Here is a 19,775-nt window from a genome sequence, read left to right on the forward strand (position 1 = left end):
TTAGACTTACAGTATTTCATAAGGAAACGGTGTATGAATTAGCGTTACAGGTTTTCATAAGGTGACAGTGTATGTGAATCAATAAGCCTTACAGTATTTCATAAGGAAACAGTGTATGAATTAGCCTTACAGGTTTTCATAAGGAGACAGTGTATGAATTAGCCTTACAGGTTTTCATAGGGAGACGGTGTATGAATTACCCTTACAGGTTTTCATAAGGAGGCGGTGTATTTGAATGAATTAGCCTTACATGTTTTCATAAGGGGACAGTGTATTAATTAGCCTTACAGGTTTTCATAAGGAGGAGGTGTATGAATTAGCCTTACAGGTTTTCATAGGGAGACGGTGTATGAATTACCCTTACAGGTTTTCATAAGGAGGCGGTGTATTTGAATGAATTAGCCTTACAAGTTTTCATAAGGGGACAGTGTATTAATTAGCTTTACAGGTTTTCATAAGGAGATGGTGTATGTGAATGAATTAGACTTACAGGTTTTCATAAGGAGATGGTGTATGAATTAACCTTTCAGGTTTTCATAAGGAGACGGTGTAGGAATTAGCCTTACAAGTTTTTATAGGGAGACGTGTATGAATTAGCCTTACAGGTTTTCAAAAGGAGACGGTGTATGTGAATGAATTGGCCTTACAGGTTTTCATAAGGAGGCAGTGTATGTGAATGAATTACCATTATAGGTTTTCATAAGGAGCCGGTGTATGTGAATTAATTAGCCTCACAGGTTTTCATAAGGAGACGGTGTATGATTTAGCTTTACAGGTTTTCATAAGGAGATAGTGTATGAATTAGCCTTACACGTTTTTATAGGGAGACGTGTATGAATTAGCCGTAAAGGTTTTCATAAAGAGACAGTGTATGAATTAGCCTTACAGGTTTTCATAAGGAGATGGTGTTTGAATTAGCCTACAAGTATCATAAGGAGATGGTGTATGTGAATGAATTAGCCTTACAGGTTTTCATAAGGATGCAGTGTACGTGAATGAATTAGCCTTACAGGCTTTCATTAGGAGGCTGTGCATGTGAATGAATTCGCCTTATAGGTTTTCATAAGGAGACGATGTATGTGAATGAATTCGCCTTACAGGTTTTCATATAGAGACGGTGTATGTGAATGAATTAACCTTATAGGTTTTCAAAAGGAGACGGTGTATGAATTAGCCTTACAGGTTTTCGTAAGGAGAAGGTGTATGAATTAGCCTTATATGTTTTCATAAGGAGACAGTGTATGAATTAGCCTTACAGGATTTCATAAGGAGATGGTGTATGAATTAGCCTTACAGGTTTTCATGAGGAGGCTGTGAATGAATTAGCCTTACAGGATTTCATAAGGAGATGGTGTATGTGAATGAATTAGCTTTACAGGTTTTCATAAGGAGACAGTGTATGAATTAGTCTTACAGGTTTTCATGAGGAGGCTGTGAATGAATTAGCCTTACAGGATTTCACAAGGAGACGTTGTATGTGAATGAGAACTAATTAGGAACATGTGTATGAGAATGAATTAGCCTCACAGGTGTTCATAAGAAGACAGTGTATGTGAATGAATTCGCTTTACAGTTTTTCATAAGGAGGGGTGTATCTGAATGAAATAGCCTTACAGGTTTTCATAGGGAGACGGTGTATGAATTACCCATACAGGTTTTCATAAGGAGAGGGTGTATGAATTAGCCTTACAGGTTTTCATGAGGAGACAGTGTATGAATTAGCCTTACATGTTTTCATAAGGAGATGGTGTATGTGAATCAATTAGACTTACAGTATTTCATAAGGAAACGGTGTATGAATTAGCCTTACAGGTTTTCATAAGGTGACAGTGTATGTGAATCAATAAGCCTTACAGTATTTCATAAGGAAACAGTGTATGAATTAGCCTTACAGGTTTTCATAAGGAGACGGTGTATGAATTAGCCTTACAGGTTTTCATAGGGAGACGGTGTATGAATTAGCCAAACAGGTTTTCATAAAAAGATGGTGTATGTGAATGAATTAACCTCTCAGGTGTTCATAAAGAGACGGTCTATGTGAATGAATTAGCCTTACAGGTTTTCATAAGGAGACGGTGTAGGAATTAGACCTACAGGTTTTCACAAGGAGTCAATGTTTGTGAATGAATTAGCCTTACAGGTTTTCATAAGGAGACGGTGTATGAATTAGCCTTACAGGTTTTCATAAGGAGACGGTCTATCTGAATGAATTACTCTTACAGGTTTTCATGAAGAGACGGTGTATGTGAGTGAATTACCATTACAGGTTTTCATAAGGAGCTTGTGTATGTGAATGAATTAGCCTCACACGTTTTCATAAGGAGCCAGAGTATCTGAATGAATTAGCCTTACAGGTTTTCATAAGGAGACTGTGTATCTGAATGAATTACTCTTACAGATTTTCATAAGAAGACGGTCTATGTTAATGAATTAGCCTTACATGTTTTTATAAGGAGACAGTGTATGAATTAGCCTTACAGGTTTTCATAGGGAGACGGTGTATGAATTATCCTTATAGGTTTTCATAAGGAGACGGTATATGAATTAGCCTTACAGGTTTTCATAAGGAGACGATGTATGTGAATCAATTAGCCTTACAGTATTTCATAAGGAAACAGTGTATGAGTTAGCCTTACAGTATTTCATAAGGAAACAGTGTATGAATTAGCCTTACAGAGTTTCATAAGTAGACGGTGTATGAATTATTCCTACAAGTTTTTATAGGGAGACGATGTATGAATTAGCCTTACAGGTTTTTATAGGGAGACAGTGTATGAATTAGCCTTACAGGTTTTCATAAGGAGACGATGTATGTGAATCAATTAGCCTTACAGTATTTCATAAGGAAACGGTGTATGAGTTAGCCGTACAGGTTTTCATAAGGAGAGTGTGTATGTGAATCAATTAGCCTTACAGTATTTCATAAGGAAACGATGAATGAATTAGCCTTACAGGTTTTCATAATAAGACAGTGTATGAATTAGCCCTACAGTTTTTCATAGGGAGACAGTGTATGAATTAGCCTTACATGTTTTTATAGGGAGACGGTGTATGAATTAGCCGTACAGGTTTTCATAAAGAGATGGTGAATCTGAATGAATTAACCTCTCAGGTTTTCATAAGGAAACGGTGTATGAATTAGCCTTACAGGTTTTCATATGGTGACAGTGTATGTGAATCAATAATCCTTACAGTATTTCTTAAGGAAATAGTTTATGAATTAACCTTACAGGTTTACATAGGGAGAGGGTGTATGAATTAGCCGAAAAGATTTTCATAAAGAGATGATGTATGTGAATGATTTAACTTCTCAGGTTTTTATAAGGAGACGGTCTATGTGAATGAATTAGCCTTACAGGTTTTCATAAGGAGTCTGTGTATGCATTAGCCTTACAGGTTTTCATAAGAAGACAGTGTATGAATTAGCGTTACAGGTTTTCATAAAGAGACGTGTATGTGATTGAATTAGACTTTCAGGTTTTCATAAGGAGCCGGTGTATGAATTAGATTTACACGTTTTCATAAGGGTACAGTGTATGAATTAGCCTTACAGGTTATTCATAAGGAGACGGTCTATCTGAATCAATTAGCCTTATAGTATTTCATAAGGAAACGGTGTATATATTACTCCTGAGTGGCGCAGTGGTCTAAGACACTGCATCGCAGTGCTAACTGTGCCACTAGAGATCCTGGTTCGAATCCAGGCTCTGTCCCAGCCGGCCGCGACCGGGAGACTCATGGGGCGGCGCACAATTGGCCCAGCGTCGTCCAGGGTAGGGGAGGGAATGGCCGGCAGGGATGTAGCTCAGTTGATAGAGCATGGCGTTTGCAACGCCAGGGTTGTGGGTTCAATTCCCACGGGGGGCCAGTATAAAAAAATATGTATTCACTAACTGTAAGTCGCTCTGGATAAGAGCGTCTGCTAAATGACTAAAATGTAAATGTAAATATATTAGTCTTACAGGTTTTCATAAGGAGAAGTGTATGAATTAGCCTTACAGGTTTTCATAAGGAGACTGTCTATCTAAATCAATTAACCTTACAGTATTTCATAAGGAAACAGTGTATAAATTAGTCTTACAGGTTTTCATAAGGAGACGGTATATGCATTAGCCTTACAGGTTTTCATAAGGAGACGGTCTATCTGAATCAATTTGCCTTACAGTATTTCATAAGGAAACGGTGTATAAATTAGTCTTATAGGTTTTCATAAGGAGACAGTAAATGAATTATCCTTACAGGTTTTCATAACGAGACGGTGTATGAATCAGCCTCACAGGTTTTCATAAGGAGACGGTGTATGTGAATGAATTAGCATGACAGGTTTTCATAAGGAGACGGGGTATGAATTAGCCCTACATGTTTTCATAGTGAGACGGTGTATAAATTAGCCTTACTGATTTTCATAGGGAGACGGTTTATAAATTAGCCTTACAGCTTTTCATAAAGAGACGGTGTATGTGAATGAATTAGCCTCTCAGGTTTTCATAAGGAAACAGTGTATTAATTACCCTTACAAGTTTTCATAAGTAGTCGGTTTATATGAATCAATTAGCCTTACAGTATTTCATAAGGAAACTGTGTATGAATTAGCCTTACATGTTTTCATAGGGAGGTGGTGTATGAATTAGCCTTACAGCTTTTCATAAGAAGACTGTATATGAATTAGCCTTACATGTTTTCATAAGGAGACGGTGTATGAATTAGCCCTACAGGTTTTCATAAGGAGACTGTGTATGAATTAGCCTTACAGGTTTTAATAAGGTGACGATGTATGAATTTGCCATACAGGTTTTCGTAAAGAGACGGTGTATGAGTTAGCCTTACAGGTTTTCATAATGAGACTGTGAATTAATTAGCATTACAGGTTTTCATAGGTAGACGGTGTATGAATTAGCCTTACAGGTTTTCATAAGGAGACGGTGTATGTGAATGAATTAGCATGACAGGTTTTCATAAGGAGACGGGGTATGAATTAGCCCTACATATTTTCATAGGGAGACGGTTTATAAATTAGCCTTACAGCTTTTCATAAAGAGACGGTGTATGTGAATGAATTAGCCTCTCAGGTTTTCATAAGGAGACGGTCTATGTGAATTAATTAGCATTACAGGTTTTCATAAGGAGACAGTGTATTAATTACCCTTACAAGTTTTCATAAGGAGTCGGTTTATATTAATCAATTAGCCTTACAGTATTTCATAAGGAAACTGTGTATGAATTAGCTTTACAGGTTTTCATAGGGAGAAGGTGTATGAATTAGCCTTACAGCTTTTCATAAGTAGACAGTGTATGAATTAGCCTTACATGTTATCATAAGGAGATGGTGTATGAATTAGCCTTTCTGATTTTCATAGGGAGACGGTTTATAAATGAGCCTTACAGCTTTTCATAAATAGACGGTGTTTGTGAATGAATTAGCCTCTCAGATTTTCATAAGGAGAAGATGTATGAATTTGCCTTACCGGTTTTCAAAAGGAGACGGTGTATGAGGTAGCCTTACATGTTTTCATAATGAGAAGGTTAATTAATTAGTGTTACAGATTTTCATAGGTAGACGGTGTATGAATTAGCCTTACAGGTTTTCATAAGGAGGCGGTGTATGAATCAGCCTTACAGGTTTTCATAGGGAGACTGTGTATGAATCAGCCTTACATGTTTTAATAAGGAGAAGGTGTATGTGAATGAATTAGCGTTACAGGTTTTAATAAGGAGACAGTGTATCTAAATGAAATAGCCTCACAGGTTTTCATAAGGAGACAGTGTATGAATTAGCCTTACAGGTTTTCATAGGGAGACTGTGTATGAATCAGCCTTACATGTTTTCACAAGGAGATGGTATATCAATTAGCCTAACAGGTTTTCACAAGGAGACGGTATATAAATTAGCCTTACAGGTTTTCATAAGGAGACTGTGTATGTGAATTAATTAGCCCGGCTGGAATCCAAGACAAAGGTGAAGTTGTTCTTCTGGCTTGGACAGCTGTGCATCAAAGTCTAATGGTGCATTGCAGAGGATGGCTCATAATAATGGAATTACATCAAACCATGTGTTTGATGTATTTGATACCATTCCACTGATTCCGCTCCTGCCATTACCACGAGCGCGTCCTCCCTAATTTAGGTGCCACCAACCTCCTGTGGTGCATTGTGTTAACTCAAAATGACACAACGACTAGGTTCCAGTTTAACAACGTTTACTTCACCGTATTTCCACAGTACACAGTTGCCATTGCACTCAGGCCAGGTCCATCAACAGAGAGACTACCACGCAGGCATACTAATAACAGAGTGATAGCACCGTAATAACAGAAATATAGGGATACTTAAAACATGAACTTAACAATCTCCCACTTATCTTTAAAGACAAATAAAACATCAACAAAATAATTAAATGTCCCAAGTATTATTTAAATTACCCATTGCAAATGGGTTGTGTGACAAAGTTTTTATTTTATTACTCAAGCTGCCACTTTCCATTACTGAGTGCCTTTAGGAGCACATGACCGGATGCTCCCTTTTTAGTCAGACAGTCAGCAAACTTTTCCTTTGTGGCCGACCACAGAATCCGCTGGATTCTCTGTGCTTGAATAAGTTCCTTGATGCTGTTAATCTCAAGATGGTATTTTCTCTGTGACAGACTTGGTTGACTTGTCAGCATCAACTAAGGAGTAGCTGTCAGTGACACAAACTACAGGTAGAATGTGCCGTTTTGTCTCACCAGTGGTAAGCTCTGAGAACAGAGTTGCCAGAAAGATGGCAATGTCAATTCCATCCGCAAGAGCAAGAGTTTCTCCAGCTAGTGTGCTTCGGACAACCCTTCTGATCCTCTTTGGCTGCCAACAGATAGGTGACAATCTTCTTTCTTCACCCATTAACACAATTAGATTTTTCCACCTGTACTCAGCATCGTTGCATTGACTTTGTTCTACCAATAGAGTGATGCACCTGCCAGGCCATACACACACTTTTTTAGTTTCCACAGTGTTCCTTCGCTCTTAGCTTCAGGCGGAGGTCGGATGTGAATGTCCCTTGACAGCTCTGTTCCCTGCAAAAATGCAGATTTGATGTCTGTGGAATGAAGTTTCATTTTTTCTGGCAGATCACTGTCAGCAGCAATCTGAGTGACTGAGTCTTTTGGGAGTTCTTTAGCAGCCAGCTCCTCAAAACCTCTAGCCACTAGACATGCTTTTGGCACTATTCCAGTTAAGGATTCTTTAAGGGTACACACCCACCTTGTTGAGACACATTTTTGGCCAATGTCTTTGACTTCCTCAAACACTCAATTTTTCCTCCAATTACTGAGCTCATCTAGTTTAGCTGAGTCAAATGACACGTCCTTTGTTTCAAGTACATCATCATTTTGAATGTCATTCTGTTTTTCTCTATTTTTCCATTGGTTCAACTCTGAGATTAGTGACAGGTCAGCTGACCCTGTTGTACCAGAAAGTGTAGCTGGTTCAGAGTACTGCAAGTTGTACCAGTTCTGGTGTTTTCGTTTGGCTTTTCCTGCTTGTCCAATGACAGTTGCTGTGTGTGGAATACCACTTTCTCTGTCCATGTATTTAACAGTTTGTCCAGTTTTCAGATTGGAACAACCATGTTGTCTTAACACATGTGGCTGTTGTTGAACGTTTTCCTCATTTGAACCCTCAACAGTATTACCTGTGTCAGTTTCAGTATTCATATCATTGGATGCGACATCTCGTAGGTTTGTGTCTGTTAATGTGTCCTTTTTGTAATTTTCAGTAGGAGGCTGATTCTCAGCAATAGCCCCTCCATCTTGTTGATCATTTACTTTCCGCAATCTTGAGTGATGCACCCTGACAATGGTGCCTCTGTGCCTCACAAATATCACTACACCATCTTGGCCAATGACTACTCCCGGTCCTTTCCACTCTTGATAGTCAACTCGTTTGTAGTACACTTTGTTTCCAGTCTCGTACTTCTCATCGGTGGGTCGAAGCTGTTTACGCAGAGCCCTGCGAATTCTCTCTGAACACTCTGCTTCAGTGAACGCTTTTCTCGCTGCATGTAGTGCTGAAAGGTGCTGTCCCATCTATGCACTCACACTGGTCCCTTCTAGTGCTGGTGGCTTGTCAACCAGTACAGAGGGAAGATTAGGGTTCAGCCCGAACACTAGTTGGTGTGGACTGTAGCCATGAACATTGTGCATTGAGTTTTTTTGCCATCCAAGCCCAATCTAGGGCTGTTTTCCAGTCACATCCATTGCCTTGCTTCACTTTCAGCATAATCTCTGTGAGTGTTTGAATATGTCTCTCCAGAAGTCCATTGCTCCATGGACTGTATGCAGCAGTTGTCTTTACTTCCATGTTGAATTTCTCAGCCATTTCTCTTATTTCATTATTATTATCCTCCATTGCCACGCACACTTATCCAGGAATGAATCAAGTGCTTGACGATTTCACTGGGTTTCTTTGTATACACAATGCTTCCAGCACTGAAGCGTGTGAAGTGGTCGATTATGTGAAGGTACCACACACTTGGTCCTAGCTCATGTAGATCTACAGCCACTGTTTCATTTTACTTGGAAGCCAGTGGCAAACCAACAGCTGGTCTGGGCTTAGGTTTGCTGTATTTCTGGAATGTCTCACAACTGTTAACTATCTGTCATAGAATGGAAGTACTCTCATCATCATTATTCCCAGAACTGCTGAGTAATTTCTGAAGTCTGTCAACTGTAGCATGTCCAAACTGTTTGTGAAGTTTGAACAATACTTTGTGTTTTTCCTCTGTGGTTATGTTCTCTGTGTCTGTCAGTCTCATGGACTCTGTGTGATGTCTTTGTCTAAAATGTTTACACAATAGTGGCCTGAGGTAGTAAGTTCAAGGGTCACTGGTTGTTTAAACATCACTGCCTTGTCGTTTTTTATGTCTAGTACAGCCCCTGTCTTCTTGAGGGAAGCTTTGCTTAATAGTAAGGGGATATCTGCAGGGACCACCTCTCTTTCAATGTGACACTTAGTCTGACCAATTTGTGCTGGTATCTTGACTCTCTTGGTAGAATGGACGATTCTCCCATCTCCAAATTTGAAATCTCTGTTGCTTGGTATGTCAATCATATTTTGTACTTTTTTCATATTTAGTTCACTGAAATAGCTATCAAGTCATTTTGCACCACACACTGTGCATGTACATGCAGTATCAATCACAGCAGATCCTAAGCCTTTTCTCTGCAGCTCAGTGTAATATGCTGCGTCACTCACTTGCATTCCATCTGTTATTGGCGCGACAGACTTTTCACCAAAAATTATTTTTAGTGCCGACTTCATTGACGCAAAAGTCAGCACAGTACAAGCAGTCAAAGCCAACTGTTTCTCCCTACCATCCAGACAGGCAGTATCTAGCAACTTGAAAGCTAACACTGTATCCGGGAGAACCATGTCATACTTGCGCATCCTACCTGTTCAAAATCAATTATGTAGTCCGTCATTGCAACCGAAATGTCTCTAGTAACACTGTCAAAATTTGAATATGCCTCGTAGGCACAGTCTTTCTCTTCTTTAAGGAACACAGATTCCAGTGCTCTGATCAAAGTTCCCATACCGTCATCCTTGTTCAAATCCTCAACGGATATATCCGGTGCTGTATCTCTCGCTCTTCCCTTGAGCGATAATACCACTGCAAGTGCTTGCTTTTTCTCATCCAGATTAGTAACCCGTGGAGAGATTCCAAGTTAATTTTTCCAACTTTCATACGACCTCTTCTCGTTGAAGTGTGGTGGCACACTGTAGTTATTAACCATCCTCTGCTACCAACTCAAAATGACACAACGACTAGGTTCCAGTTTAACAACGTTTACTTCACTGTATTTCCACAGTACACAGTTGCCATTGCACTCAGGCCAGGTCCATCAACAGAGAGACTACCACGCAGGCATACTAATAACAGAGTGATAGCACCGTAATAACAGAAATATAGGGATACTTAAAACATGAACTTAACACATTGATGTGGAGGGAGGCCAGTTATCGACTGATGGCCCATCTGCTTGCCCAGTTTATTGGTTAGTAAATCAATGTGGGGAAACACATTACGCCAGATTGAGCATGACCAGTCCCCAAAACATTTTTTACGAGGATAACAGACAGTGTTAAAAAATTGTTGGTCAGAGAACGTCAGGATAAAAGTCAATAGTAATGTGTTGTTTACAGATGTAGAATCTTAACTTGATCACCCTGTTGCAGGATAACTTAGTGTATTTTAGGTTTAAAAAGGCTTCTGAAGTTTGTAATTTCCACTTTGAAATTTCTGATTGATTTTCCCTTACGAAAAATTTATCAACCCCTAGAAAAAATGTCCATTAATTCTAATCCACATAATAATTCACATTTGCTTTTGCTGCAGGATTATTTTCCTGCTGTAGCAAACTGGCTCAAATGAAGATCCTACATCTGTATGTTTACCTGATCATTCTCTCTTTCTGCTAGACGCTAACTTTGTTCTAATCAAACTTTATCTGAAGCACATCGGAACACTTCACAAAAAAATAATAATACCATCTGATGAGCATGTTCAAACAGGTTCCTGTTATAGGGTCAATGTTCATGTGGAGACTTCCTGTCTATTAAACAGGAAGCAGTGAAAGAGGGGGATATTTTGTTGTTGTCATCTTGCTTGGGTGTTAACTGCATTATTTATGAGATATTTGTGGTGGAATCATAATGCATGTGGCTAAGAGAGAGAGAACAGTTAACTGGCTGTTGCCTTATTGAAAGCAGATGAGTAGCCCTCCAGTGGAACCGCTAACGGCAAAGGTCGCCCAGCCTCCCAGGGAATCTATACATCTGTCAGACACTCAACAACTACCTGTTGAAGAATAGAACACTGGGCTCTGGTTTAAAGAGTTGACTATATATGGTTAACAAAATACGACTCTAAAATAAAAGTTTGTCAGATGTTTTCAGACCTCAAAAGCAGACTTCTGTTGAGATAATTCCATGTTCCAGATCATCTGTTTAGTAGCCCTATGGCACACTCCAACATCCGTTGGAAAGATAAGCACTGTATCATTTCCAGGTCTATCTTTTCCATTCATTTGGAGTTGACCGCATTGCTTAATTAATAATCATTATATTGTGTAGTAAAGTACCACCCTAGCCTACTTACAACTTCTTTTCAATTTCACCGCAGAGACAAATGAAGCTGATCAACATGAAGCCATACAAGAGATTAAAAGGAGACTCTCCCGAAAGGTACTGTCAGTTATACTATGTTTAGGTACACCAATACTTTGCCTGCTGAATGGCTGTATCTCATTGATTTGATGTCTGATGTAATGACTCATGTTGATATTTGTGGTACACAGATCCATCTGGTGGACACAGCTGGAACTGAATTAACTGGAACCAAACACATTTCAAACTCTTGTACAGTGCATTCGGAAAGTATTCAGACCCCTTGACTTTTTCCACATTTTGTTACGTTACAGCCTTATTCTGATTTTTATTTAATTTTTTTTAAATACATCAATCTAGACACAGTACCCATAATGACAAAGCGAAAATGGGTTTTAGTCCTGTGTAGCTCAGTTGGTAGAGCATGGCGCTTGCAACGCCAGGGTTGTGGGTTCGATTCCCACGGGGGGCCAGTATGAAAATGTATGCACTCACTAACTGTAAGTCGCTCTGGATAAGAGCGTCTGCTAAATGACTAAAATGTCAAATCATCCTTGAAATGTTTCTACAACTTGATTGGAGTCCACCTGTGGTAAATTCAATTGATTAGACATGATTTGGAAAGGCACACACCTGTCTATATAAGTTCCCACAGTTGACAGTGCATATCAGAGCAAAAAAACAAGCCATGAGGTCGAAGGAATTGTCTGTAGAGTTCCAAGACATGATTGTGTCAGGCACAGATCTCGGGAAGGGTACCAAAAAATGTATGCAGGATTGAAGGTCTCCAAGAACACAGTGGCCTCCATCATTCTTAAATGGAAGCAGTTTGGAACAAACAAGACTCTTCCTAGAGCTGGCCACCCGGCCAAACTGAGAAATCGGGGGAGAAGAGCACCAGAGTTCCTCTGTGGAGATGGGAGCTTCCAGAAGGACAACTATCTCTGCAGCATTCCATCAATCAGGCATTTTATGGTAGAGTGGCCAGACGGAAGCCACTCCTCAGTAAAAGGCACATGACAGCCTGCTTGGAGTTTGCCAAAAGGCACCTAAAGACTCTCAGACCATGAGAAACAAGATTCTCTGGACTGAAGAAACCAAGATTGAACTATTTGTCCTGAATGCCAAGCGTCACGTCTGGAGGAAACCTGGCACCATCCCTACGGTGAAGCATGGTGGTGGCAGCATCATGCTGTGGGGATGTTTTTCAGCGGCAGGGACTGGGAGACTAGTCAGGATCGAGGGAAAGATGAATGGAGCAAAGTTCAGAGGTTCACATTCCAACAGGACAACGACCCTAAGCACACATCCAAGACAACGCAGGAGTTGCTTCAGGACAAGTGTCTGAATGTCCTTGAGTGGCCCAGCCAGAGCCCGGACTTGAACCCGATGAAAACATCTCTGGAGAGACATGAAAATAGCTGTGCAGCGACGCTCCCCATCCGACCTGACAGAGTTTGAGAGGATCTGCAGAGAAGAATGGGAGAAACTCCCCAAATACAGGCTTGCCAAGCTTGTAGCGTCATACTCAAGAAGACTCGAGGCTGTAATCGCTGCCAAAGGTGCTTCAACTAAGTACTGAGTAAAGGGTCTGAATACTTATGTATTGTGATATTTCCGGTTTTTATTTTTAATAAATGTGCAAACATTTCTAAAAACCTGTTTTTGCTTTGTCATTATGGGGTATTGTGTGTAGATTGATGAGGGAAAAAACAATTTAATCCATTTTAGAATAAGGCTGTAACGTAACAAAATGTGGAAAAAGTCAAGGGGTCTGAATACTTTCCGAATGCACTGTAGACTAAAATCACATTTCAAACTCATATAGACTGAATTACCATATAATTTCTGAATAACCAAACACATTTAAAACTCATATAGACTGAATTACCGAACGATTTCTGAATTATTGGATTCCCGAACAAATTTCAAACACATATACACTGAATTACCAAACAATGTCATAATTTCTGAATTACCAATCAAATGTCAAACTCATAGACTGAATTACCAAACAATTTATGAATTTATGAATTACCAAACAAATGTCGATCTCATTTGTCCCTTAAACAATGTGAGGGGGGAGGGGACGCACACATTTTCACATTCAGAAATCACATTGAAGGTGGAGGAAGATGCTTGTGTATCTTCCATTGTTTAAAAAATATAATAGAAAAATAACAAACTCATCATTTTAGAGTTTTTTGACAAGCCAAAATGCAGCAACTGTATGACTCAGTTGCCACAGTGCATATTGTAGGGTATTCCAACTCTGTGTGAGAAGCATGGCTCAGTGTAGTAGCAGGCTCAGATTGCTCGCCCCCTGTGGTGGCAGGGGGAAGAGGGAATTTGCCAGGTTTAGGCCAACAGTGCTTGACCTTAGATATAATGAGAACTGGAGTCTAGTTTCAACACAGTGCTCCTGTATGACATCTTCGAAGGAGTTAAACTCTTCCAACAAGTCTCTATCCATCTCCCATGCCCAAGCTGTCTTGTCTAGAAGTCCCACTTTATAGTTGTCAATCACTGGATTGCTTACACTGAGTATACCAAACATTAGGAACCCTCTACAAGGTGTCGAAAGCGTTCCACAGGGATGCTGGCCAATGTTTACTCCAATGCTTCCCACAGTTGTGTCAAGTTGGCTGGATGTCCTTTGGGTGGTGGACCATTCTTGATACACACGGGAAAATGTTGTGTGAAAAACCCAGCAGCGTTGCAGTTCTTGACACAAACTTATGTGCCTGGCACCTACTACCATACCTCATTCAAAGGCACTTAAATATTTTGTCTTGGTCATTCACCCTCTGAATGGCACACATACACAATCCATGTCTCAGTTATCTCAAGGCTTAAAAATCTTTCTTTAACCCGTCTCCTCCCCTTCATTTACACTGATTGAAGTGGATTTAACAAGTGACATCAATAAGGGATCATAGCTTTCACCTGGATTCACCTGGTCAGTCTATGTCATGGAAAGAGTTTTGTACTGTGTGTATAGCTGAGTGTGAGGCCAACAGTAGCAGAGCTGGTGGCTCGGCGGATTCTGCGCTTCAATGAGTACGTGGAGTGCACAGATGCTAAGGACTATGACCGCCGCGCAGACAAACCCTGGACCAGGCTCACGCCAGCTGACAAAGTGGGTTCCACACTCCTACTGTATAATGTTATTGCAAAGGCAACTAAAACACATGACATTCATAATGTCATTAAATACTTGGAATAAGAGAGGTTATAAAAAGGCATAATTCAAAAACTTTTTGTTAGCATTTTCTTCCTCATGTATTCCAGCTACTGGCTAGCACCTGAACAATGCTGTAAATACATTATTCACAGATAATGAGTTATCTACCATTTAATCTTCAGTTATATTAAATATGTTTGCCTGTCTGAAGCTATTGCTGTTCTGATAGTTTGACAATTAATCTATCAATTTCTGCAAGGACATTCTGTTTTTTTGTATTTTTTAATGAGGTGTTGTTTTGGTAGTTTCTTTGTAAAGGAAGACTTTGATCTTAAGAGCGTCTGCTAAATGACGTAAATGTAAATGTAATCTTTAATGTTATATTCAGTCAGTCTGCTATCCGTAAAGAACTGAATGTTTATATTCCCTCAGGCTGCTATCCGTAAAGAACTGAATGAGTTCAAAAGCAAAGAGATGGAAGTTCATGAAGAGAGCAAGCAATTTACCAGGTAATGACAACTTGAACGTCATTGATCCCCAGCCATTACACTTCATTATGAGTCATACAAGATAATAAACTGCTGTTTGATTTAGTCTTAGTATGTAGTGTGCTATAAGGTGCAGTCTGCAGTTCTGATCCAACAGTGTCTGTTTCCCTGTGCCTTGGCAGATTCCATCGGCCCTGACGCGTTTCTCTCTCCAGTGGGGGTGCTGGACGGCTGCCGGCCCTTCCTAAGGGCTCTCTCTCCCCACTGCGGGCTTCACCATCGGGCTTCTCCATGGAGCCTGGATTCCCCTAGGCACGGACACATGGACACCGTCTCCCAGGGCCAACCTGTCTCCAGCTCTACAGATCAATAGAGGTCGATTACATTGGGCCACACCTGCTTACACAGACCAGACCAGACTGGGCTTTAGTACTGTGTGAAAAGAGACAGACAGATAGAGAGAGGCCAGTATCCATGAAGGACCAAACTGTTGCACTTTGTAACACAGCGCTGATTTAATTACCCACATACCTTTTGGCTTTCCTAAAGCAACTTAATAGGCCTGGACCAAGTCCCCATGGAGGGGAGGGGAAATGGTTTCACAACTATGGCGATGTTGTAGGTTAGACAAGTCCAGCCAAAGGTAACAGTAATCAAATCAACGTTTATTTGTCATATGCACGGATACAACATAAACGGTGCAGTGAAATGCTTGCTTGCAATCTTCCTCAACAGTGCAATGATAAATATAATGAAATCAGACACATAGTCCTTAACTTAACATAATCATGGAAGTGCATGGGAAGGTGTTAAGAAAGAATGGTCACTTTTACTGCCATGTGGTCTTGATGGTGGAAATGAAGATGATTGGGTCTTGTTTTAAGGTGTGATTGTTAATGCTGATCTCAAAGTGGCTGGGACTACATGAATTATGCCTAGAGACTAAGGAATATGTATCATTACTGTATTTGTCATGTTTTATGGAACACTTATTGAGCATATATTTTATGGGGACAGAGCAGAATGGAACCCTATGTAGGCTATTCTTCCTCTCTCTCTCCAAATTTAGAGCAAGTTCAGACAGACTTGGTCTGCCCTTCTGATTGGTTGAGCTGTTAATAATGGATGGTCTGTGTAGCTTGAAAGGATATGGTAAATGTTAGTATTTTACGGTCCCAGATGAATCCATTGAGCTTTTTTCCTGGTCATAAAATGTGAAGCATTTCTTTGACATTTCTGTGATGAGGTGCACCAATTTATTTACATTCATTTCAGACTGCTAAGGGCAGCTGTAGAATATAGGAGGAGAACCATAGTATTCATGCCAATGTTTTTCTCATTCTATGGATTTTTGTACATAATGTATATCAGATGCATGATCACAAGTTTACTGCCAATTACCCATTAGATTTTTACATTGATGTGATGTACAGGATGAGTTTTGTATTGTTGGCGCAATGTGCTGTTCATATGTGAGTACTGTATCTTTGAATTATGTCAAGCACATAATATTCACGTATATACACTACCAGTCAAAAGTTTGGACACACCTACTCATTCAAGGGATTTTCTTTATTTTTACAATGTTTTACATTGTAGAATAATAGTGAAGACATCAAAACTACGAAATAACACATATGGAATCATGTAGTAACCAAAAAACTGTTCAACAAATCAAAATATATTTTATATTTGAGATTCTTCAAAGTAGCCACCCTTTGCCTTGATGACAGCTTTGCACACTCTTGGCATTCGCTCAACCAGCTTCATGAGGTAGTCACCTGGAATGCATTTCAATTAACAGGTGTGCCTTCTTAAAAGTGAATTTGCTTTTGAGCCAATCAGTTGTGTTGTGACAAGGTAGGGGGGTATACAGAAGATAGCCCTATTTGGTAAAAGACCAAGTCCATATTATGGCAATAACAGCTCAAATAAGCAAAGAGAAACAACAGTCCATCATTACTTTAAGACATGAAGGTCAGTCAATACGGAAAATGTCAAGAATTTTCAAAGTTTCTTCAAGTGCAGTCGCAAAAACCATCAAGCGCTATGATGAAAGTGGCTCTCATGAGGACCGCCACAGGAATGGAAGACCCAGAGTTACCTCTGCTGCAGAGGATAAGTTCATTAGAGATACCAGCCTCAGAAATTGCAGCCCAAATAAATGCTTCACAGAGTTCAAGTCACAGACACATCTCAACATGAACTGTTCAGAGGAGACTGTGTGAATCATGGTCGAATTGCTGCAAAGAAACCACTACTAAAGGACACCAATAAGAAGAAGAGACCTGCTTGGGCCAAGAAACACGAGCAATGGACATTAGACCGGTGGAAATTTGTCCTTTGGTCTGGAGTCCAAATTTGAGATTTTTGGTTCCAACTGCCGTGTCTTTGTGAGACGCGGTGTGGCTGAACGGATGATCTCCACATGTGTAGTTCCCACCGTAAAGCATGGAGGAGGAGGTGTTATGGTGTGGGGGTGCTTTGTTGGTGACACTGTCTGTGATCTATTTAGAATTCAAGACACACCTAACCAGCATGGCTACCACAGCATTCTGCAGCGATACGCTATCCCATCTGGTTTGGGCTTAGTGGGACTATCATTTGTTTTTCAACAGGACAATGACCCAACACACCTCCAGGCTGTGTAAGGGCTATTTTACCAAGAAGGAGAGTGATGGAGTGCTGCATCAGATGACCTGGCCTCCACAGTCCCCTGATTTCAACCCAATTGAGATGGTTTGGGATGAGTCGGACAGCAAAGTGAAGGAAAAGCAGCCAACAAGTGCTCAGCACATGTGGGAACTCCTTCAAGACTGTTGGAAAAGTATTCCAGGTGAAGCTGGTTGAGAGAATGCCAAGAGCGTGCAATGCTGTCATCAAGGCAAAGGGTGGTTATTTGAAGAATCTCAAATATAAAATATATTTTGATTTGTTTAACACTTTTTTGGTTACTACATGATTCCATATGTGTTATTTCATAGTTTTGATGTCTTCACTATTATTCCACAATGTAGAAACTAGTAAAAATAAAGAAAAACCCTTGAATGAGTAGGTGTGTCCAAACTTTTGACTGGTACACTACATATACACACATATATATGTATATATATATATATATATATATATATATATATATATATATATATATATATATATATATATATATATATACAGTGAGGGAAAAAAGTATTTGATCCCCTGCTGATTTTGTACGTTTGCCCACTGACAAAGAAATGATCAGTCTATAATTTTAATGGTAGGTTTATTTGAACAGTGAGAGACAGAATAACAACAAAAAAATCCAGAAAAACGCATGTCAAAAATGTTATAAATGGATTTGCATTTTAATGAGGGAAATAAGTATTTGACCCCCTCTCAATCAAAAAGATTTCTGGCTCCCAGGTGTCTTTTATACAGGTAACGAGCTGAGATTAGGAGCACACTCTTAAAGGGAGTGCTCCTAATCTCAGTTTGTTACCTGTATAAAAGACACCTGTCCACAGAAGCGATCAATCAATCAGATTCCAAACTCTCCACCATGGGCAAGACCAAAGAGCTCTCCAAGGATGTCAGGGACAAGATTGTAGACCTACACAAGGCTGGAATGGGCTACAAGACCATTGCCAAGCAGCTTGGTAAGAAGGTGACAACAGTTGGTGCGATTAATCGCACATGGAAAAAACACAATATAACTGTCAATCTCCCTCGGCCTGGGGCTCCATGCAAGATCTCACCTCGTGGAGTTGCAATGATCATGAGAACGGCGAGGAATCAGCCAAGAACTACACGGGAGGATCTTGTCAATGATCTCAAGGCAGCTGGGACCATAGTCACCAAGAAAACAATTGGTAACACACTACGCTGTGAAGGACTGAAATCCTGCAGCGCCCGCAAGGTCCCCCTGCTCAAGAAATAACATATACAGGCCCGTCTGAAGTTTGCCAATGAACATCTGAATGATTCAGAGGAGAACTGGGTGAAAGTGTTGTGGTCAGATGAGACCAAAATCGAGCTCTTTGGCATCAACTCAACTCGCTGTGTTTGGAGGAGGAGGAATGCGGCCTATGACCCCAAGAACACCATCCCCACCGTCAAACATGGAGGTGGAAACATTATGCTTTGGGGGTGTTTTTCTGCTAAGGGGACAGGACAACTTCACCGCATCAAAGGGACGATGGACGGGGCCATGTACCGTCAAATCTTGGGTGAGAACCTCCTTCCGTCAACCAGGGCATTGAAAATGGGTTGTGGATGGGTATTCCAGCATAACAATGACTCAAAACACACGGCCAAGGCAACAAAGGAGTGGCTCAAGAAGAAGCACATTAAGGTCCTGGAGTGGCCTAGCCAGTCTCCAGACCTTAATCCCATAGAAAATCTGTGGAGGGAGCTGAAGGTTCAAGTTGCCAAACGTCAGCTTCGAAACCATAATTACTTGGAGAAGATCTGCAAAGAGGAGTGGGACAAAATCCCACCTGAGATGTGTGCAAACCTGGTGGCCAACTACAAGAAACGTCTGACCTCTGTGATTGCCAACAAGGGTTTTGCCACCAAGTACTAAGTCATGTTTTGCAGAGGGGTCAAATACTTATTTCCCTCATTAAAATGCTAATCAATTTATAACATTTTTGACATGCATTTTTCTGGATTTTTTTGTTGTTATTCTGTCTCTCACTGTTCAAATAAACCTACCATTAAAATTATAGACTGATCATTTCTTTGTCAGTGGGCAAACGTACAAAATCAGCAGGGGATCAAATACTTTTTTCCCTCACTGTATATACAGTGGGGGAAAAAAGTATTTAGTCAGCCACCAATTGTGCAAGTTCTCCCACTTAAAAAGATGAGAGAGGCCTGTAATTTTCATCATAGGTACACGTCAACTATGACAGACAAATTTAGGAAAAAAAATCCAGAAAATCCCATTGTAGGATTTTTAATGAATTTATTTGCAAATTATGG

At 40.1% G+C, this 19,775-nt stretch overlaps 1 protein-coding gene across 3 annotated transcripts in view; it reads left to right on the top strand.

Annotated features, from left to right (window-relative positions):
• The window catches only part of LOC121578032 (phosphatase and actin regulator 2-like), an 89,678-nt gene extending 73,637 nt beyond the window's left edge, over positions 1–16,041 (top strand). For all 3 annotated transcript variants that reach the window (XM_041892086.1, XM_041892104.1, XM_041892094.2), the window contains exons 9-12: positions 11,155–11,216; positions 14,140–14,277; positions 14,755–14,831; positions 14,993–16,041. In XM_041892086.1, coding sequence (XP_041748020.1) covers positions 11,155–11,216; positions 14,140–14,277; positions 14,755–14,831; positions 14,993–15,008 — 293 coding nt within the window. In that variant the 3' untranslated portion in view covers positions 15,009–16,041. The remainder of the gene's footprint in view (positions 1–11,154; positions 11,217–14,139; positions 14,278–14,754; positions 14,832–14,992) is intronic.
• Positions 16,042–19,775: the final 3,734 nt, after the last annotated feature.

Source organism: Coregonus clupeaformis, chromosome 1 (assembly GCF_020615455.1).
Source record: "Coregonus clupeaformis isolate EN_2021a chromosome 1, ASM2061545v1, whole genome shotgun sequence".
In the NCBI taxonomy this organism is placed as follows: domain Eukaryota; kingdom Metazoa; phylum Chordata; class Actinopteri; order Salmoniformes; family Salmonidae; genus Coregonus; species Coregonus clupeaformis.